Genomic DNA, 22,413 nt, shown 5'->3' on the forward strand with positions numbered 1-22,413 from the left:
CATCTCCTAATACCATCCCGTTGGGAATTAGGATTTCAAAATAGGAGTTTTTTAGGGGGTATTTAGTTATGCCTATCATGATTAGATTTTTTTGTTTATATTTACAAATTAGATTTTTTTTTCCGGTACTGGGGATAGGAACCAGGGGGATCTACGTCTGAGCTACACCCCAGTCCTACTTTTCATTCTTTATTTTGAAACCCAGTCTCACTGAGTTGCAAAGGGCCTCACCAAATAGCTGAGGCTGTCCTTGAACTGTAATCTTCCTTTCTCAGCTTTCCAAATTCTGGGACTACAAGTGTGCACCACTACACCCAGCTTCAAATTTGACTTTTAAAACCAGAATTTCTCAACGTTGGTATTTTTGGCATTTGGGACTGGATAATTTGTTAGAGAAGGCTGTCCTGTACACCATAGGATATTTAGCAACAACCCTGACCCCCACCTCTAAGATTCTAGTAGCACCTCAGCTTCTCTAGTTATGACAACCCAAAATATCTGCAGACATTGCTATTGATATCCCAAGGGAAGGGGGGAAAATCAATTGTTTGAAAAACTACTGCTCTAAGAGAGAATATACAAAATAATTTGCTTCTGCAAAATAAGCTGGTTTTCTTCTATGGGAGAATTGGACTATCTTCAGAGTGAGTAGATACGTGTGTGTTTGAAAAGCCACCCAGTTGACGCCGATGTAATCCTTGAGTGTAAACCATTGCTGCTGGGCGTGGTGGTGTTTGCTTGTAATCACCATGCTTGGGAGGCTGAGACAGGAGGATTGCACAGGTCCAAAGCCAGCCTCAGCTACTGAGTGAGGCTCTCAGCAACTTAGTGAGACCTTTTTTTCAAATAAAATATAAAATAGGTCTGGCAGTATAGTTCAGAGGTAGAAAGCCTCTGGGTTCCACCCCCAGTAAAAAACACACACACACACACACACACACACACACACACACACACACACACAAAGGCACCCTCAGCAATTTGATGGTATGCACCTGTAATCCCAGTATTTCAGAGGCAGGAAAATTGCAGGTTCAAAACCAGCCTCCAAATAAATAAAATAGGGCTGAGGGAGTAGCTTGGAGGTAGAATGCCCCTGTGTACAATCCCCAGCACCACACACACACAAAAATTTCTGAGGTAAACTTTATCACATATATGATATTTTTTCTAATTTAATTCTATAAAACAACTTTAACTTTTTTTTTTCCCAGTTCTGGGGATGGAACTCTGGGGCATTCTTTCTCCGAGTTAAATCCCCAGCCATATTTTTTATTCTTTATTTTGAAACAGGGTCTCACTGAGTTGCAAAGGGCCTCACTGAATAGCTGAGGCTGTCCCCAAAAAGGGATCCTCCTGTCTCAGCCTCTCAAATGCTGGGATTACAAGCATGTGCCACCACACTTGGCTTTTTGTGTGTGTGTGTGTGTGTGTGTGTGTGTGTGTGTGTGTGTGTGTGTGTGTGTATGGTCCTTGGGATGGAAGGGCCTCTACACCCTCAACCTATTTTATATTTTACTTTGAAACAGAGTCTCACTAAGTTGCTGAGAGCCTCACTAAGTAGCTGAGGCTGGTTTCAAAACTGAGTGATCCTCCTGTCTCAGCCTCCCAAGTACTGGGATTACAAGCGTTCGCCACCATGCCTGGTGACAACTTCAACTTTTAAGTTTAGACATACTATGCCTTAGTTGGGCACAGAGACACATGCCTGTAATCCCAGTATTTGTGAGGCTGTGAGAGGAAGATCACAAATTTGAGGCCAGCTCATGATAGCTAAAATCTAGATTGCCATGAAGATGGTGTGCAAATAACCACCATCCTAATTTATGTTATAGGTAACTTTTTGGGTATTTTACCTATGTGTAAAAATATTAAGATAATTTTAGCCACCAAGTATGGTGGCGCGCTCCAGTAATCCTAGTACTGGGGAGGCTGAGATAGGAGGATTGCAGGTTCAAGGGCAGTCTCAGCAACTTAATAAGGCCCTCAACAACTTAGTGAAACCGTATTTCAAAACAAAAAATAGAGCTGGAGATAGAGCTCAGAGGTAGAGTGTCTCTGGGTTAAACCCCCAGTATCCCCCCAACACACAAAAAGATAAATTCATCTTTACATAGTGGTACATGTTTATAATTTCATTACTTGGCAGGCTGAGACAAGAGGATCACAGGTTTGAGGTCAGCCTCAACTTAGCAAGACCCTATTTCTAGACAGCTGAAGTGGTAGTGTAGCTCAGAGGTGGAATGCCCCAGGGTTGAATACACACACACACACACACACACACACACACACACACACACACGACAATTTCAAGTAAGAAAGGGAAGTTAATTATAACTACATACATTTTAATTTAAACTCCTTGGTAAAATGACTATTTCTTCGTTGATTATTTAATGTGATTTTGCAACAATATTTTTCTATTATCAGATTTCTTTTTCCTATTATTAAATGTAAAATACTTGCCATGATCTAAAGTAATGTCTCAATTTCTTGTCTAGGCAAGCAATACTTCAAAAAATATGTCAAAAGCAAAACAGTTGATTGAAAAAGCAAAAGCTTTGCACATCAGTAGGTCAAAGGTTACTGAAGAAATAGTGATGCCCTTAAGGCGGTCTTCTAGACACCATACACTTCCTGAAAGGGATACATCGACAGAAACAGATGTAAGTATTACAGATATGTATGGCATAATTCTGTCCTGTTTTGCTGTTTGAAGTGGGAGAAACCATTATAAAGTTACAAGGTAATCGGTGTGTGGGTGGTGCACACTTGTAATCCTAGAATTTGGGAGGCTGAGGCAAGAAGATCATAGGTTTGCAGCCAGCCTCTGGAACTTAGGCCCTCTGCAACTTCGTGAGACCCTGTTTCCTAATAAAATATAAATAAGGCTAAGGGGGCGTGGTGGCGCATACTTGTAAACCCAGCATTTGGGAGGTTGAAACAGGAGGATCTGGGTTCACTAACAGCCTCAGCTACTTAGTGAGGTCCTTTGCAACTCAGTGAGACCTTATTTCAAAATAAAGGATAAAAAATAGAGCTGAGAGTGTAGCTCAGAGGTAGAATGCCCGTGGGTTTCATTTCTATTACTGTTAAAAAATATATATTTTAGCTCAGAATGTCCCAGCCAGGCATGGTGGCGCATGTTTGTAATCCCCGTGCTTGGGAGATGGAGACAGGAGGATCGCGCAGGTTTGAAGCCAGCCTCGCTGGCTTAAGAGACCCTGTTTCCAAATAAAATATAAAATAGGTCTGGGAGTGTAGCCCTGAAGTAGAAGGGTTCCATCCTCAGTACCACCAAAAAAAAAAAAAAAAAAAAAAAGGAGAATGTCCCTGGGTTTGGCCGGGCGTGGTGGCGCACGCTTGTAATCCCTGCGCTTGGGAGGCTGAGACAGGAGGATCACTCAGGTTTGAAGCCAGCCTCAGCTACTTAGTGAGGCTCTCAGAAACTTAGTGAGACCCTGTTTCCAAATAAAATATAAAATAGTACTGGGAGTATGGCCCGGAGGTAGAAAGCCTCTGGGTTCCACCCCCCAGTACCACCCAAAAAAAAAAAAAAAAAAAAAAAAGAATGTCCCTGGGTTCAAACTCTAATATCATCAAAAGTAAAAAGTTTTAAGGTAGCATTGTGTGCTAGCCTTGAAGAGGTATAAAGAAATAATTTATTTTTATTTTTTTATTTTTGCAATACTGGGGGTGGAACCCAGGGGCATTCTACCTCTGAGCTACAGTCCCAGACCTATCTTTTATTCTTTTTTATTTTAAAACAAGGTCTCATTGAGTTGCAAAGGGTCTCACTAAGTAGCTGAGGCTGTCTGTCAACCTCGGTCCTCCTATCTCAGCCTCCCAAATGCTGGGATTACAAGTGTGTGCCACCATGCTCCCTTAGTTTTGACGTCTGATAAGTTACGCATGTATAGAAAAAAGAACCTCTATCTAACCTCTGTATAGGTTTGAGAGGATATAGGCATCTACTGAAGTTATTGAAACTACTGTATTTAAATTTTTTTTTTTTTTTTTTGTCTTAGGACTCTGTGATAATAATAGATTCAAGTCCTACCTCTTTAAAGCAACCAGAGAAAAATCAGAAGAAACTTCAATGTTTGAATGATGTTCTAGGAAAAAAGCTTAAGATGTCTCCAAAAAATGTACCTGGTAATCAGATTTAATATCATTTATGATGGATAGTAGATGGTTGGAGAGTTTATTCTGAATGAATTTATGATGCAAATTAGTCTCCTATCTTGTAAAATGGAAGTTTTAATGACATAATTTTCATTTAATTTTTTTTTTTTCAGTACTAGTGATTGAACATAGGGACATTCTACCTCCGAGCTACACCCCCAGCTCTATTTATTTTTATTTTATTTTGAAATAAATAAGTTGCAAAGTGCCTCACTAAATATTTGAGGCTGGTTTATCTGATCCTCTTGTCTTAGCTTCCCAGCTACTGGGATTACAAGTATGGGCCACCATGCCTGGCATAAAGTTTTGATAAGGTAAAGTTTCTCAAAGGAAGCCGGGCGTGGTGGTGCATACTTGTAATCCCAGCATTTGGGAGTCTGAGACCAGAGGATTGCAGTTCGTGGACAGCCTCAGCTACTTAGTGAGGCCCTCCGCAACTTAGACCCTGTTTCAAAATAAAGAATAAAAAATTGGGCAGGGGGTGCAGCTTGGAGGTTGAATGCCTCTCGGTTTCATTCCCAGACCTGCCCAAAAATAAATAAATAAATAAAAGTTTCTCAAAGGAAATTGAGCACATTTTTGTTTAGGTTTGAAAATTTATTTTCAAGTATATTATCTAGCCTTACATAAGGCTGTATTATATTTAGCCTTAGTTAAATTTGTAATCCTAGTTTTTGGAAAGCTGAGACAGGAGGATTGCAGGCCAGCCTCAGCTACTTTTTTTTTTTTTTTTTGCTGGTATGGGGATTGAACCCAGGGGCATTCGACCTCCGAGCTACACCCCTTGCCCTATTTTTTATTCTTTATTTTGAAGCTGGGTCTCACTAAGTTGCAGAGGGCCTCACTAAGTAGTAGCTGAGGCTGTCCGCAAATCACGATCCTCCAGTCTCAGCCTCCTAAATACTGGGATTACAAGCATGTGCCACCACGTCCAGCTTTAGCCTCAGCTACTTAATGAGTCCTTCCACAAATTAGTGAGACCCTATTTCTACATAAGTACATAGATAGATAGATAGATAGATAGATAGATAGGAAAGACTGGGAGTGTAGCTTGGAGGTAGAATGCCCCTGGGTTTAATCCCCAGTTCCTAAATATCAATCAATCAATCAATCAATTAATTATTTTTTGGTTAAATAATTAAATGTTTCCAAAAAATTTTTTTTTTTTTGGCGGTACTGGGGATGGAACCCAGGGTATTGTACCTCCAAGCTACACTCCCAGCACTATATTTTAGTCTTCTTATTTATTTATTTATTTTGTGTGGGTCTGGGGATGGAACCCAGGGGCATTCGACCTCCCAGCTATACCCCCTGCCATATTTTTTATTCTTCATTTTGAAACCAGGTCTCACTGAGTTGCAGAGGGCCTCACTAAGTACCTGAGGCTGTCCGCGAACTGTGATCCTCTGGTCTCAGCCTCCTGAATACTGGGATTACAAGCGTGCACCACCATGCCCGGCTTTTTTATTTATCTTTTTTTTTTTTTTTTTTTTTTTGTGATACTGGGGATGGAACCCAGGGGATTTTCTACGTCCGGGCTATACTCCCAGACCTGTGTGTGTGTGTGTGTGTGTGTGTGTGTGTGTGTGTGTGTGTGTGTGTGTGTGGTACTGGTAATGGAACCCAGAGGCCTTCTACCTCCGGGCTACACTCCCAGACCTATTTTATATTTTATTATGAAACAGCGTCTCCCTAAATTGCTGAGAGCCTCATTAAGTAGCTGTAGCTGGCTTAGGACCTGTGCAATCCTCCTGGCTCAGCCTCCCAACAAGTATGCGCCACCATGCCCCGCTCGCCTTTTTATTTTTGAAGCAGTGTCTCACTGAGTTGTAAAGGGCCTCCCTAAGTAGCTGAGGCTGTCTGCGAACTGCATGCTGCCTGTTTTAGCCTCCCCAATGCTGGGATTACAAGTGTGCGCCACCTCGCTTGGCTTTTTCCTAGACATTTTGAGTGAGAGTCTCTGGAGGTGGTTGAATCTTTAGTTAAAAATAAAAGTTCCTCAGGAGATTCTGATATTGCCAATTTGAGAAAATAGATCATTATATAGAAATTTTATGCTTCAAAAATAGTTACATTTTAAAAGTTTAAAAAGTTATAATTTTAGCCAGGCATGGTGGCGCACGTTTGTAATCCCAGCATTCGGGAGGCTGAGACCAGAGGATCGTGGTTCGCGGACAGCCTCAGCTACTTAGTGAGACCCTGTTTCAAAATAAAGAATCAAAAATTAGGGCGGGGGTGTAGCTCAGAGGTCGAATGCCCCTGGGTTCCATCCCCAAACCCGCAAACAAAACAAAACAAAAAAAACTATAATTTTGAAAATATCTGAAGGTAAGTGGAAATAGAAAGCATCGCTACTAACCCAATTTTTTTATTTTTCTAAGGGAACATGAAAGTTGCTCCTTTATTTCTTGCCAGAAAGTCTCAAAAAACAGCTGATCCAATCCTTGGTTGTAATGAAATCAGGTCAGTCCAATACAAGTTTTAAAATGTCAAAGATATTTTATGGAATAGAATGCATTTTATATTCATATATTTTGAGAAAGCATGTAAATTATTTGAAGCTATAACAAGTTCTTTTTTGTGTGTGTGTGGTATTGGGAATGGAACCCAGGGTCATTCTACCTCAGAGCCACACTTCTAGCCCTATTTTTATTCTTAACTTTGAAACAGGGTCTCACTGGGTTGCAAAGGGTGTCACTAAGTAGCTGAGGCTGTCCGCAAACTGGGATCCTCCTGTCTCAGCCTCCCAAATTCTGGGATTACAAGTGTGTGCCACCATGCCCGGCTCTAACAAGTCCATTTTAAAAGATGGATAATAATATTGACAATGAAGGCCTTAGTTCTTTGTACCCTGTTGCCATCTCTAGATAAAATAGCAGAATAATTAAAAAAAGGCAAACCAAGTGGATTTGGTAGTGCACACTTGTAATCTCAGCATTTGGGAGACTGAGATAGGAGGATCGTGGTTCTTGGACAGATTCAGCTACTTAATGAGGCTCTTTGCAACTCAGACCCTGTTTCAATGTAAAGAATTAAAAAAAAAAAAATAGGGCCGGGCTTGGTGGCACACGCTTGTAATCCCTGCGCTTGGGGGGCGGAGACAGGATGATCACACTGGTTCAAAGCCAGCCTCGCTGGCTTAAGAGACCCTGTTTCCAAATAAAAATATAAAATACGTCTTGGAGTGTAGCCCGGAGGTAGAAGGGTTTCCAGGAACTCCAGTACCACCTAAATAAATAAATAAATAAATAGAAAAAAATAGGGCTGAGAATGTATCTTGGAGGTAGAATTCCCCTGTGTTCCATCTCCAGTACCACAAAAGGAGGAGGAGGACGACGACGACGAGGAGGAGGAGAAGGAGGAGGAAAAAATATGGTTTTGAGTTAGTAGAATGCCCTAGATTCCATCCCCAGCACTGTTAAAAAAAAAAAAAAAAAGCAAACCAAAAATACAAAAAAGCTGATTGTGAACTTCATTCAGCAAATATTTATTTATTTATCTTTCTTTTTTGGTGGTACTAGGGGTAGAACCCAGGAGCTTTCTACCTCCGTGCTATACTCCCAGACCTATTTTATATTTTATTAGGAATCAGGGTCTCACTAAGTTGTTGAGAGCCTCACTAAGTATCTGAGGCTGGGATTACAAGTGTGTGCCACCAGGCCTGGCCATTCAGCAAATATTTAAATAGCCACTATGTAGCTGTAGCCGGGTGTGGTAGCACACACTTATAATCCCAAGTACTGAAAAAAAAATGGCTTTATCATATTTGAGTAAGAAATAGCTTATAGTAAGTATAGTTTATAATCCCAGTACTTGGGAGGCTGAGACAGAAAAATCACGGGTTCAAGGCCAGCCTTGGCAATTTAGCAAGGTTCTCAGAAGCCCAGTGAGATCCTGTTTCCAAATAAGAAATAAAATCTACCTGGGGGTGTAGCTTGGAGGTAGAGTGCTTCTGGATTCTATTCCCAGTACCAAAATAAATAAATAAATAAATAGCCACTATGGGTTATGTACTATTTTTGGTACTAGACATGCTATATTCCCTCTCCTCGTGAGGCTTATATATAGACTAGAGAAAAGACAGTCTATGATTAGATATTAATTGCATCAACAAATGAAAAAAGTGACATTGTACTATGGAGAGGTACATAATTCTATTAGAGTTGATCTTAAGGACCTTTGGTATGATCGCAGAAGGCTTTGTTGAGGAATGATACCCAATCTGAAGGAAGAGCAGAAATTTATCTGGTGAGGAACAGTATTTCAGCCAGAGGGATTAGTCTATACATAGTACCTGTAACTAGAAAGAAAATGATCCTTACTACCAACTCAGCCTGACTTGGACTCAGAATAAAATAAAAAAGGCTGGGGTGGTGACGCACACTTGTAATTCTAGCTTTTGGGAGGCTGAGACAGGAGGCTCCCAATTCACGGACAGTATCAGCTACTTAGTGAGGTCCTCTGCAACTTAGTGAGATCCTGTTTCAAAATAAAGAATAAAAAAAATAGGGCTGGAGTTGTAGCTTGGAGGTAGAATGCCCCTGGGTTCCATCCCCAGTACCGCAGATATATAAATAGCTAAAATAAAATAGCAGTGAGTGGAGGCCAGTGACAGCATTTGCTTATTCGCCTAAGCATGTTTGAGGCCCTGGTTTCAAGTCCCAGTATCAGGAACAAAAAAGTTTTTTCTTGCTACCTGGCAACCTGATATGAGGAAAGTAACTTTTTAAGTATGCTATTATTTTATCTGCATTTGCTCTACCCAGAAATATTGTTTTGTGTAGGTCAAGGTAAAGTTCAGATATAGAATGCCACTGAGTTCAATTCCTATTACCACATACAAAAAAAAGAAAATTTATTTAAATATAGTACATTTTGGTGGATGTTCCCTCAATTTTTTTTCCCTCAGTACTAGGGATTGAACTCAGGGACATTCTACCTCTGAGCTAGACCCCCAGCCCAAATTTATTTATTTATTTATTTATTTATTTATTTATTTATTTGTTTGTTTATTTGTTTGTTTATTTATTTATTTATTGGTGGTGCTAGGAATTAAACCCAGTGGCATTCTACCTCTGAGCCACACACACCCCCAGCCCAATTTTTTATTTTTTATTTTGAACAGGGTCTCATTAAATAGCTGAGGCTGGCTTTGAACCTGCGATCATCTTGTCTGAGCATCCCAAGGGGCACTCTACCTCTGAGCTACATCCCCAGCTCTATTTTTTATTTATTTATTTTTTTTATTTTTTTATGGTACTGGGGATGGAACCTAGGGACATTCTAACTCCGAACTACATCCCCAGCTCTATTTTTTATTCTTTTTATGTTGAAACAGGGTCTCACTGAGTTGTGAAGGGCCTTGCTCAGTAGCTGTGTGCGAACCGTGATCTTCCAGTCTCCGCCCCCTGAATGCTGGGATTACAAGTGTGCGCCACCATGCCCAGCTTCCCAGTCCTGTTTTTTATTCTTTATTTTGAAACAGGATTTCACTGAGTTGCAAAGAACATCACTAAGTAGCTGAGACTGTGAACCACAAACCTCCTGTCTCAACCTCCCAAATGCTGGGATTACAAGCGTGTACCACCACGCCCGACTCCCTCAAGTTATTTTTATTTTTATTTATTTTTAATTTTTAAATTTTTTTGTGTCACTGGGGATAGAATCCAGGGGCATTCTACCTTCGAGCTACATACTGAGCCCTAATCTTTTTATTTATTTTGAAATAGGGTCTCACTGAGTTGCAAAGGGCATCATTAAGTAGCTGAGGCTGTCCGTGAACCGCGATCCTCCTGTCTCAGCCTCCCAAATGCTAGGATTACAAGTATGCTCCATAATGCCCAGCTTCAAATTATTTATTTATTTATTTATTTTCGTGGTACTGGGGATAGAACCCAGGGACTTTCTACCTCTAGGCTACACTCTCAGACCTAATTTATATATTTTTTAAATTTGGGAACAGGATCTCTTAAGCCAGTGGAGGCTGGCTTCGAACCTGCATGATCCTCCTGTCTCATCCTCCCAAATGCTGGGATTAAAAGGGTGTGCCACTATGCCCAGTTTACTTTATTTTTTTAACATGATCGACTTTTATTTTTGTAATGTGCAAAAAGCAATTTTATCTGCTAACATCTTTGGTAGGAGATTAATCTTTAAGTTAGATCTAAAAGTATTTTCTACATGGGATTGTTAATTAAAGTGTTTGTAATCGAAACTTTTTTTTCTAATCATTTTCTTAAAAGTCAAGATACATCTGAAAAATCTCAGGATTGTGATGTACAGTATAAAGCAAAGCGTGATTTTCTGATGAGTGGCTTACCAGACTTGTTGAAAAGACAAATTGCAAGGAAAGCGGCTACACTGGATGTTTACAATGCTGTGAGTAGCAGCTTTCAGAGAGTTGTTCATGTTCAACAGAAGGATGATGGTAAGTTTATTGTTGAATATTTACTCTTCAACTGTTAAGACTTATATGTAGATGGGTGTGGTGGCTCTTGCTTGCAATCCCAGTACTTGGGAGGGTGAGATAGGAGGGTCTCAGGTTCAAGGACAGCCTCAGCAAGTAGTGAGACTCTCATCAACCTAGCAAGACCCTGTTTCAAAATAAAATAGGGTTGGCCGGGCGTGGTGGTGCACGCTTGTAATCCCAGCATTCGGGAGGCTGAGACCGGAGGATCATGGTTCCCTGACAGCCTCAGCTACTTAGTGAGGCCCTCTGCAACTCAGTGAGACCCGGTTTCAAAATAAAGAATAAAAAATAGGGCAGGGGTTGTAGCTCAGAGGTTGAATGCCCCTGGGTTCAATCCCCAACCCCCCCCCCCAAATAAATAAATAAATTTAATTAAATAGGGTTGAGAGTGTAGCGTGGAGATAGAATACCCCTGAGTTCAGTCCTCAATAATACACACACACACACACACACACACACACACACACACACACACAACAATTTGTCATATTGATGGGAATACAGATCATGGTAGTGCTTGCCTATCATGAATGAGGCCTTGAGTTCTAATTTTAGCACTTTATCAAGAACAACAGCAGAAGTCAACAGAAGTATAAGAATTTCTGAGAGAGTTAACTACATCCTTCCCCTTATCTGTATTGTTGAATATTTGGAGAATGTGCATTTGTCTCATTTAGAGAACACCTTTATTTATTTATTTGTTTGTTTGTTTGTTTGTTTTACTTTTGTGTACTAGGGACTGTACCCAGGGGTATTCTACCTCTGAGCTACACTTCAGCACTATTTTTTATTCTTTATTTTGAAACAGGGTCTTGTTAGGATGAGGAGAGTCTCACAGCTTGCTGAGGCTGTCCTCAAACCTGCAATCCTCCTGTCTCAGCCTCTCAAGCATTGGGATTTCAGGCATGTGCCACTGCGCCTGGCTGGCTTTTTTTTTTTTTCCCTTGTGGTACTGGGTATTGAGCCCAAGAGCATTTTACCTATCAGCTACACCCAGTCCTATTATGGAACAGGTTTAGCTTGGCATGGTGGTGCACACTTATAATACCAGTACTAGGTAGGCTGAGACAAGAGGATCAACGTTTCAAGAACAACCTCAAGAAGCAGTGGGACACTTATCAAACTAGTGTGACCCTGTTTAAAAGAAAAATAGGGAGCCGGGCGTGGTGGCTCACGCTTGTAATCCCTGAGCTTGGGAGGCTGAAACAGGAAAATCACACAGGTTCAAAACTAGCCTCAGCTACTTAGTGAGGCTCTCAGCAACTTAGTGAGACCCTGTTTCCAAATAAAGTATAAAAATAGGTCTGGGAGTATAGCCCTGAGGTAGAAAGCCTCTGGGTTCCACGCCAGTACCACCCCCCCCCAAAAAAAAAAAAAAGAAGAAGAAATTAGTATGCTTTTCTTACTCAAATATGATAAAGTCATATTTTTTTTTCAGTACTAGGGATGAAACCCAGGGGCATTCTACATCTGAGTGACACCCTAGCCCTCTTTTATTTTTGCAGTATTGGGGATGGAACTGAGGGGCATTCTACCTTTGAGCTACAACCCCAGCCTTATTGTTTTATTTTTTATTTTGAAACAAGGTCTTACTAAGTTGCAGAGGGCCTCATTAAGTAGCTGAGGCTCTCCTGCAAACCCCGATCCTCCTGTATCAGCTTCCCAAATGCTAGGATTACAAACATGCGCTACCACACCATGCCCTTTATTCTTTATTTTGAAACAGGGTCTCACTAAGTTGTGGAAGATCTCATTAAGTAGCTGAGCCTGGCCGCAAACTGCGGTCTTCCTATCTAAGCCTCTCAAATGCTGGATTATAAACTTGTGCCACCATGCCTGGCAATAAAGCAGGAGTGTCACTATAAAACTTTAGCATTTGTAGATGAGATCAGGCAGACACAGGGAATCCCTTTCTCTTACAAGATTAGGAATTTTTATTTATTTGTTTGTTTGTTTATTTATTTATTTATTCATATTTTGGGGTACTGGGAGTGGAACCCAGGAGAATTCTACCTTTGAGCTACACCCCTAGCCTTATCTTTTATTCCTTACTTTGAAACAGGGTCTCACTGAGTTGCAAAGGGCCTCACTAAGTAGCTGAGGCTTTCCTCAAACTGTGATCCTCCTCTCTTAGCCTCCCAAGTACTAGGATTACAAATGTGTGCCACCATGCCTGACTTGGTTAGGAATTATTGAGTACTAACTACTCTCTGAAATTCTGCTGAACAATCCACATCTAATTTTTTTTTTTTTTTTTTTTTGTACTGGGAATAGAACCCAGGGGTCCACATCTAGTTTAATCTCTTCAATAGCTCTAGAAAGTTAAGTATTAGAATATCACCCCTGCTTTACAGATGAAAAATCTAAGGTTTGGGATCTTGCCTGTACTCACAAGGATAGTAAGTGCATTTGAGTCCAGATCTAACTTAAAAGTTTAAACTTTAACCAAAATGCCCACTGCTCCTAAAATTTTACCTTGTGAATCAAAGTCAACTTAAAAAGAAATGAAGCTGGGCATGGTGGCACATGCCCATAATCCCAATACTTGTGAAGCCGAGACAGAAGGATCTTGGGTTCAAGAACAGCTTCAGTAAATAGTGAGACTTTAATCAACCCAGCAAGACCCTGTTTAAAAAGAAAATAGGGCTGGGGGCATAACTCAGAGGTAGAATGCCCCTAAGTTCAATCCTCAGTACCTCAAAGAGAAAAGAAAAGAGGAAATGAAAGTTTGCTAATGATGTGCTTGGTTCCAACAATTTGTGGGAAGAAAACCAGTTACTTTTTAATAGTTGTATTTGTTGGAGGTGCATATTTTTTTTCCTTGTGTATTTATTTAGGTTTTTGGTATTTTTGCATTAAATTGTCAACTCATTTTGGTTTTGGACGTTAAAGCCAGGGCATGACACAGGCTAGGATTTGTCAAGTTTTTTCATGTTTGCATACTTGACACTGAGTAAATGCATATAAGTAAAGTATGTAAGTAAAGTTAATATAGTTTTTCTATTCTTTTAGGATGTTGGTTATGGCATTTGAAACTACCTTCTTGTCCTCTGTTAACTACACTTAAAGAACCAAATACTAAAGTAATAGATCTTTCAAAATGTGTTATTGCTCTTGGTGAATTTTCAACATTGAATTCAAATACAAAAAGTAATTCTGCTGTCACAGTAAGTACTAGAGGGCTCATCCATTGCGGGGGATTTCCTTCATACCTTAAGGGGAAAAAATTGAGGTATCTACTATTGGAGCGTTATTTCTTTTCCCAGTACTGGGGATAGAACCCAGGGGCATTCTACCTTCAAGCTGTACCCCCAGTGTTATTTTTATTTTTTATTTTGAAACAGGGTCTCACTGAGTTGTAGAGGACCTCACTAAATAGCTGAGCTGGCCTTGAACCTCAATCCTCCTATCCTTGTCTCAGCCTCCCAAATGCCAAGATTACAAGCATGAGCCACCATACCTGGCTAGAATTTCTTTTTTTACTAAGGTCTGATTAAATCTAACTGAAGTACACCTTTCTTTTTTCTTTTCTTTTCTTTTTTTTTTTTTTTTTTTTGTGGTGCTGGGAATGGAACCCAGAGGCATTCTACCTTCAAGCTACACCCGCAGCCCCATTTTTTATCCTTTATTTGGAAACGGTCTCACTAAGTAGCCGAGGCTGGCTGTGAATTGGATTCTCTTGTCTCAGTGTCCTAAATGCTGGGATTACAAGCGTGCACCACCACGCCTGGCTGAAGTGTAGATATCTTTTAAGTGCTCATAGGTCTTTAAAAACATTTTAAGAATTAATAATAGCCACTTTTGAGAGAATATTTGATTATATAGAACATTTTGATACTTCAGAAGTCAGCATAATAGTCTAATAAGTATGTAAAGTACAATTATAAGTGAGAAAAATTAAAGTATGAACTAAATGCTACACAGATGCAGTTTTTGCTTAGTGACTACAGCTAATCCAATATTGATATTGACTTACTATGGACACAAAGAGCTTGGTAGTATTGTGATCAACATGAATAAACTATACGGGTCTGTTACGGTACATTTTATCTTTTTATTGCAGTTTACGAGGACAAGGAAGGATTTTACTAAAGAAGTAAGAAATCTTTTACTGGAGGAAATTAGGTGGTCAAATCCTGGATTTTCTGTGGGAAAATATTTTCCCTTGCTTTTAAAAAAACGAATTGAGCACCAGATACTTTCTGAATGTCATGGTAAACAAGGTTAGTGATCATTACTATTATTATTATTTTCTCTTTTCTTTTTTTTTTTTTTCTTTTTCTTTTTTTTTTTTTTTTTACGGTACTGCAGGTGGAACTTAGGGGCATTCTACCTCTAAGCTATACCCCCAGCCCTATTTTTTATTATTTATTTTGGAACAGGATCTCATTGAGTTGCAAAGGGCCTCCCTAAGTAGCAGCTGAGGCTGTCCTTGAAATGCGATCCTCCTGTCTCAGCCTCCCAAATGTTGGCATTACAAGCGTGTGCCACTACGCCTGGGTGTTAGTGATCATTATTATCATTTGTATTAGTATTTCTGTTTCAAAGACAGCTGGATGTGGTGGTGTATGCTTGTAATCCCAGTACTTGGGAGACTGAGGCAAGAGGATCGCAGGTTCATAGCCAGCCTCAGCAACTTAAGCTATCAGCAACTTAGACCTTTTTTCCAAATAAAAGAATAAAAAAAGTCTGGAGGTATAGCTCAGAGGTAGAATGCCTCTGGGTTCCATCCTTACTACTACTTCCCCCCAAATAATACTAAGACATACATAACCTTTGACTCTTAGGAGTGGTCACCACTGTGGAACACAGTAGCGCACATCTATAATCCCAGTACTTCGGAAGCTGAGATAGGAGGGTCACAAGTTTGAGACCATCCTCAGCAACCTAATGAGAATCTCAGCAACCTGCCCCAAACAAGATTCCAAACAGAAAATTAACAAAAGGGCTAGGAGTGTATCTCGGGTAGAATATTTCTGGATTCAATCCCCAGAACCCCTCCCAAAAAGAGAGAGAGAGAAATGGTCACCACAAGGTGGCTGAGGCGGTGCATCCCTTATAATCCCAGTACTTGGGAGACTGAGATAGGAGGATTGCAGGTTTGAGCCCATGCTCAGCAACTTAGCAAGACCGAGGCCCTGTTTCAAAATAAAAAAGGCTTGGTTCAATTCCTATTACTGGAAAAAAGAAAAAGAGCCGGGTGTGGTAACGCACATTTGTAATCCCAGCATTTGGGAGGCTGAGACAGGAGGATTGTGGTTTGTGGACAGCCTCAGCTACTCAGTGAGCCCCTTTGCAACTTAGACCCTGTCTCAAAATAAAGAATAGAAAATAGGGCTGGGTCTATAGCTTGAGGTCGGATGCTTTGGGGTTCCATCCCCAGACCCACAAAAATAACTAAATAAATAATAAATAAAATATTAATTATTTTTTTTTTCTTTTTTTGGTACTCTAGATTACTGGTATTTGGAGGCATTTTACCTTCAAGCTATACTCTAGCCCTTTTTCTTATTTCTTATTTATTTATTTTGATGATACTAAGAATTGAACCCAGGGATGTTCTACCACTAAACTATACCCCCAACTTTATTTTATTTTTTATTTTACTTTTTTTTTTCCCCCGATACTGGAGATGGAACTCAGGGGGGCATTCAACCTCTGAGCAACACCGCCAGCCCTATTTTTTATTTTTTATTTTGAAACAGGGTCTCACTGAGTTGCAAAGGGCCTCAGTAAGTAGCTGAGGCTGCCTTTGAACCTGCACAATCCTTCTGTCTCAGCTTCCTGAATGCTGGGATTACAAGCATGCGCCACCACGCCTGGCTTATTTTTTATTTTGAAACAGGTTCTCACTAAATTGCTCAAGGTCTCATTAAGTTGCTGAGGCTAGCCTCATACCTTTAATCACTCCTTTCTCAGCCTACGAAGGATGTATTACAGGCATACACCAACATGCCTGGCTTAATCATTCATTTAAGTAAACCTTACATGAGACAATTTTAACTTATTTAGTTATACAGAAGGGAGTTTTAAAAATCCTAGCTTATGTATTGCCATGTCACATTTCATTCTTTTCTTTTCTTTTCTTTTTTTTTTTTTTTTTTTTTTTTTGCCTGGTACTGGGGATGGAACCCAGGGGCTTTCTACCTCTGGGCTATAGCCCCAAAACTTTTTTTGTGTGTGTGGGTCTGGGGATGGAACCCAGATGCATTCGACCTCTGAGCTACACCCCCTGCCCTATTTTTTTATTTTTTATTTTGAAACAGGGTCTCACCAAGTTGCACTAAGTAGCTGAGGCTGTCCATGAACCGCGATCATCCAGTCTCAGCCACCTGGATGCTGGGATTACAAGCGTGCGTCACCACGCCTGGCTTCCCAAACCTATTTTATACTTTATTTGGAAACAGGGTCTCACTAAGTTGCTGAGAGCCTCACTAAGTAGCTGAGGCTGGCCTTGAACTTGCATGATCCTCTGTCTCAGCCTACCAAGTACTGGGATTACAGCTTGTGCCATCACGCCCAGCTCATTCTTTTCATCTTAATGTCAGGAAGCACAGGATATTTGACAGTGATGAAAAGATTATTGGGTATTGAAAATGTTTTTTGTTGATTAGTAAGCACATGCATTTCTATGATTCCTCCAGAAAGCTCACAACCGAAGCTTGATATTAGTCAAAGAGAAACCAAAAGGAAACGAGTGGAAACAGAAAATCAGAAGTCAAAAAGAAAGAAACCAAATGAATATTCAATAAATCTAAAAAGGATAAATGGGAAGCCAGAAGAACTTGACAAAAGAAACAACTCTTTGGGGAAAAAGCTAGATTCTTCCAAAACATCCCGGAGGAAGCAAACTGCTTTGAATACACCATGTAAAGTGAAAGCAGAGGAAGTAGAAGATGATGATATTCTGATAATAGACAGCGACAAAGAGCCTACAGCAGAAGTACCTTCTGTTCCTGGTAAATTAGATTTCTCCCTCGCATCTGAGAACTCTTGTGGTTTAACTTCTCAATCTTTTACTCTTTTTCCTCGTGTGTCTGTGTGTGTGTCTGTGTGTGTTTTGTACTGGTGTCTTACTTATGTTGCCTTTGCTTATTGATCAAGATCCTTCTTCAGCCTCCTCAATAGCTAGGACTACAGTCGTTGCTTCCAGCCTCCCTTTTTAAAAATATATGCCTATCTCCGGGGGGTGGCGCACGCTTGTAATCCCCGCACTTGGGAGGCAGAGACAGGAGGATCGCGCAGGTTTGAAGCCAGCCATTCTGGCTTAAGAGACCCTGTTTCCAAATAAAAATATAAAATAGGTCTGGGAGTGTAGCCTGGAGGTAGAAGGGCTTCCAGGAACCCCAGTACCACCAAAAAAAAAAAAAAATAAAAAAATAAAAAAATTTATATATATATATATAAATATATATTGTCATATATATATATGCTTAGTGCAACTTTCAAACAGCATACCTATATAATGTAAGTGGAAGTCTCAGCCAGGAATGGTAGCACACACCTATAACCCTAGTACTTGGGAAACTGATAAAGTAAGATCAAAGGTTGGAGACCAGCCTCAGAAACTTATTGAAACCCTGTTTCCAAATAAAAATTAAATTGGCCTGGGGGTATAGCTCAGGGTAAAATGCCCGCCCTGGGTTCAATCCTCAGTACCTAAAAAAAGCTCTCCCTCTCCTTTTTTTTTTTTCCCCCCAGTACCAGGGGAATTCTACCTCTGAGCTATATCCCCAGACTGATGAAACTCCCCCCACTCCATACTGGGGATAGAAACCAGAAGCATTCTACCTTCAAACAATACTCCCAGTCCTATTTTTTATTCTTTATTTTGAAACAGGGTATCACTGAGTTGGGAAGAGAGACTCACTAAGTAGCAGCTGAGGCTCTTTGCAAGCTCCCTACTGGCATTACTGCGATTACAAGCATGCAACACCATGCTAGGCCTCCAGCCCTACTTTTTATTCTTTATTTTGAAATAAGGTCTCACTAAGTTGCAGAATCCTCACTAAGCTGCTGATGCTGTCTGCAAACCCGCATCCTCCTGTCTCAGCTTCCCAAGGACTAGAATTGTGCCATCACAGCCTTTGTTTTTTAGATATTGGGTTTTGTTTTTTTTTTTTTGGTTGTACTGGAGTTCCTGGATACCCTTTAACCTCAGGGCTACACTCCCAGACCTGTTTTTTATTTGGAAACAGGGTCTCTTAAGCCAGCGTGGCTGGCTTCGAACCAGCGCGATCCTCCTGTCTCCACCTCCCAAGCGTGGGGATTATAAGCATGCGCCACCACGCCCAGTGTGATATTGGGGTTTTAAAAGTTAGGGGTCGCCGGGCGTGGTGGCGCACGCTTGTAATCCCCTCGCTTGGGAGGCGGAGACAGGAGGATCGCGCAGGTTCAAAGCCAGCCATCCTGGTTTAAGAGACCCTGTTTCCAAATAAAAATATAAAAATAGGTTTGGAAGTGTAACCCGGAGGTAGAAGGGTTTCCAGGAACCCCAGTACCACCAAAAATAATAAAAGTTATGGGTATGCTGGGTGTGGTGGCGCACGCTTGTAATCCCAGCATTCAGGAGGCTGAGACCCGAGAATCATGGTTTGCGGACAGCCTCAGCGACTTAGTGAGCCCCTCCACAACGTAGTGAGACCCAGTTCCAAATTAAAAAATAAAAACCAAATGCCGGGCGTGGTGACACACGCTTGTCATCCCCGCGCTTGGAGGAGGAGACAGGAGGATCACGCAGGTTCGAAGCCAGCCATGCTGGCTTAAGAGACCCTGTTTCCAAATAAAAATAAAAAATAGGTGTTTGGGAGTGTGGCCCGGAAGTAGAAGGGTTTCCAGGAACCCCAGTACCACCACCAAAAATAAAAATAAAAACTAGGGCAGGGGCTGTAGCTTGGAGGTCGAATGCCCCCGGGTTCCATCCCTAAACCCGCAACAAAAAAAAAAAAGTTACAGGTCACCGGGCGTGGTGGCTCACGCTTGTAATCCCCGCGCTTGGGAGGCAGAGACAGGAGGATCGCGCAGGTTCAAAGCCAGCCGCATGCGCTGGCTTAGGAGACCCTGTTTCCAAATAAAAAAAAATGTAAAAATAGGTCTGGGAGTGTAGCCCGGAGGTAGAAGGGCTTCCAGGAACCCCAGTATCACCAAAAAAAAAAAAAAAAAAAAAAAAGTTACAGGTCATAATTTGTATTTTGTGAATCATTATTAATTTTTTTCTTTTGTGCATGTGGGGATGAAACCCAGAGGCATTCGACCTCCAAGCTACACCCCCTGACCTAGTTTTTTATTCTTTATTTTGAAACAGGGTCTCACTGAGTTGCAGAGGGCCTCACTAAGTAGCTGAGGCTGTCCGCGAACCGTGATCCTCCAGTCTCAGCCTCCCAAATGCTGGGATTACAAGCGTGCGCCACCTTCCTGACATGGTTAAAGTGCATTCTTTTCTGCCTACCAATGGACTTTATGTGGTTAGCCTTTTTGGTGTGGGGAAGAAATTGGTGTTTTTTCCAATGGGTTGGAAGCGATGTGAAGAATATTTATTTATTTATTTATTTATTTATTTATTTATTTATTTTTGTATTGCTGAGGATGGGATCCAGAACATTCTACTTCCAATTTATACTCCAATATTTATTTTATTTTGTTTTTTCGGTACTGGAGATAGAACCTGCAGGCATTCTACCTTCTAGCTCTACCCCCAGCTCTTATTTTTTTATTCTTTATTTTTGAAACAGAGTTTCTGAGTTGCGAAGGGCCTCACTAAGAGGCTGAGGCTGTCCGTGAATCATGATCCTCCTGTCTCAGCCTCCCAAATCCTGGGATTACAAGTGTGCATCACCACGCCCATGACTGGCTACCATTTTATTTTTTATACTGAAACAGGGTCTCACTAAGTTGCAGAAGGCTTCACTAAGTTCTGAGGCTGGCTTTGAACTATGATCATCCTGCCTCAGCCTCCCAAGTACTGGAATTATAATTGTGCACCACCAACCCAGCTATGGTATGAAGAATTTTATATATTTACATATTTTTTGGTTCTGAGGATGGAACCCAGGGGCGTTCTACTTCCGGTCTACAATCCCAGCTCTATTTTTTGTTCTTTATTATGAAACAGGGTCTCACTAAGTTGCCAAAGGACTCATTGAGTAGCTGAGGTTGGCCTTGAACTATGATCCTACTGTCCCAGCCTCCCAAGTACAGGGATTACAAATATGGGGCACCATGCCCAAACTGTAAAGAATTTAACTTTATTTATTTAATTAATTAATTATTTATTTATTTATTTTTGTGGTACTGTTTTGCCTGTCAGGGTTGTAGCTTGGAGGTGAATGCTCCTGGGTTCAATCCACAGCACCACAAAATAAATAAATATGAAATTACCTCTGGCATTTTTCTATATATAAAATTTTTACAAATACTTAGTGTTACATTATAACAATGATGTAGATATCTAAGAATATATGCTCATGTCAAAGAATGTATAATACCTTAGGTTTTCTTTTTTTCTTCTTTAGATTCTGGAACTGAAGACATGCTTTGGACAGAAAAGTATCAACCTCAAAATGCCAGTGAACTCATAGACAATGAGTTAGCTATAAAAAAATTACATAGGTTGGTAAAATTTGTAAAGGAATTGAAAAGTACTTTATTAGTTTAGTTTTGCTGTTTATTTAGACTAAAATTTAAAGATTGTAATTAAGGTCAGGCATGGTGGTGCGTGCTTGTAATCCCTGTACTTTGGAGACTGAGACAGGAGGATCTCAGGTTTGTGAATAGTCTCAGCTACTTTTTGAGACCCTGTTTCAAAAAAAGTAGAGGCCGGCCTTGGTGGTGCATGCTTGTAATCCCTGCACTTGGGAGGCGGAGACAGGAGGATCGTGCAGGTTTGAAGCCAGCCTCACTGGCTTAAGAGACCCTGTTTCCAAATAAAAATATAAAATATGTCTGGGAGTATATCCTGGTGGTAGAAGGGTTTCTAGGAACCCCAGTACCACCAAAAACAAAATTTTTTTTGAAGCAGAGTTTTGCTAAGTTGCTGAGGCTGGCTTTGAACCTTCAATCCTTCTGTTTCAGCTTCCCAAGTACTAGGATTACAAGTGGGCATCACCATGCCAGCCATATTACTATGAGTTCAGGTGCAAAATCTTCTGTCTCTAATTTCCTCATATAAAAAATTCTGAAAGCTTAAAGTTTATAGACTATAATATGAAGTTTATTATGGTCTTTATTGATCATTCTTTAGTAAAAAATCAAATTACTTCTTTTTAGTAATTAGGGAGATGAAACCCAGGGGCATTCTACCTCCGAGCTACACCCCCAGCCAACCCCAGTCTCTTTTTTATTATTTATTTATTTATTTATTTATTTAGCGGGTCTGGGGATGGAACCCAGGGGCATTCAACCTCCGAGCTACACCCCCTGCCCTATTTTTTGTTCTTTATTTTGAAACAGGGTCTCACTGAGTTGCAAAAAGCCTCACTACATAGCTGAGGCTGTCTGCGAACCGCAATCCTCTGGTCTCAGCCTCCCAAATGTTGGGATTACAAGAGTGCACCACCATGCCCACCTTTATTCATTATTTTGAAACAGGGTCTCACTAGTTGCAAAGGGCCTCACTAAGTAGCTGAGGCAGTCCACGAAATGTGATCCTCCTGTCCCAGCCTCCAGAATGTTGGGATTACAAGAGTGCACTACTATACCCAGTTTACCTTTCTTTTTTTTTCTTTCCTTTTTTTTTTTTCTTTTTCTTTTTTGCAGTACTA

General features: G+C 40.6%; 1 protein-coding gene across 1 annotated transcript in view; it reads left to right on the forward strand.

Annotated features, from left to right (window-relative positions):
* The window catches only part of ATAD5 (ATPase family AAA domain containing 5), a gene marked incomplete at both ends in the record, with an annotated part of 67,933 nt that overhangs the window by 18,977 nt on the left and 26,543 nt on the right, over positions 1 to 22,413 (forward strand). Inside the window, 8 exons of the mRNA XM_080714008.1 lie at positions 2,502 to 2,666; positions 4,029 to 4,155; positions 6,567 to 6,648; positions 10,428 to 10,612; positions 13,667 to 13,821; positions 14,718 to 14,868; positions 17,299 to 17,613; positions 21,166 to 21,262. Of these exons, the coding sequence (XP_080570134.1) occupies positions 2,502 to 2,666; positions 4,029 to 4,155; positions 6,567 to 6,648; positions 10,428 to 10,612; positions 13,667 to 13,821; positions 14,718 to 14,868; positions 17,299 to 17,613; positions 21,166 to 21,262 (1,277 nt within the window). The remainder of the gene's footprint in view (positions 1 to 2,501; positions 2,667 to 4,028; positions 4,156 to 6,566; positions 6,649 to 10,427; positions 10,613 to 13,666; positions 13,822 to 14,717; positions 14,869 to 17,298; positions 17,614 to 21,165; positions 21,263 to 22,413) is intronic.

Source organism: Muscardinus avellanarius (assembly GCF_963383645.1).
Source record: "Muscardinus avellanarius genome assembly, chromosome: 16".
Lineage (NCBI taxonomy): Eukaryota > Metazoa > Chordata > Mammalia > Rodentia > Gliridae > Muscardinus > Muscardinus avellanarius.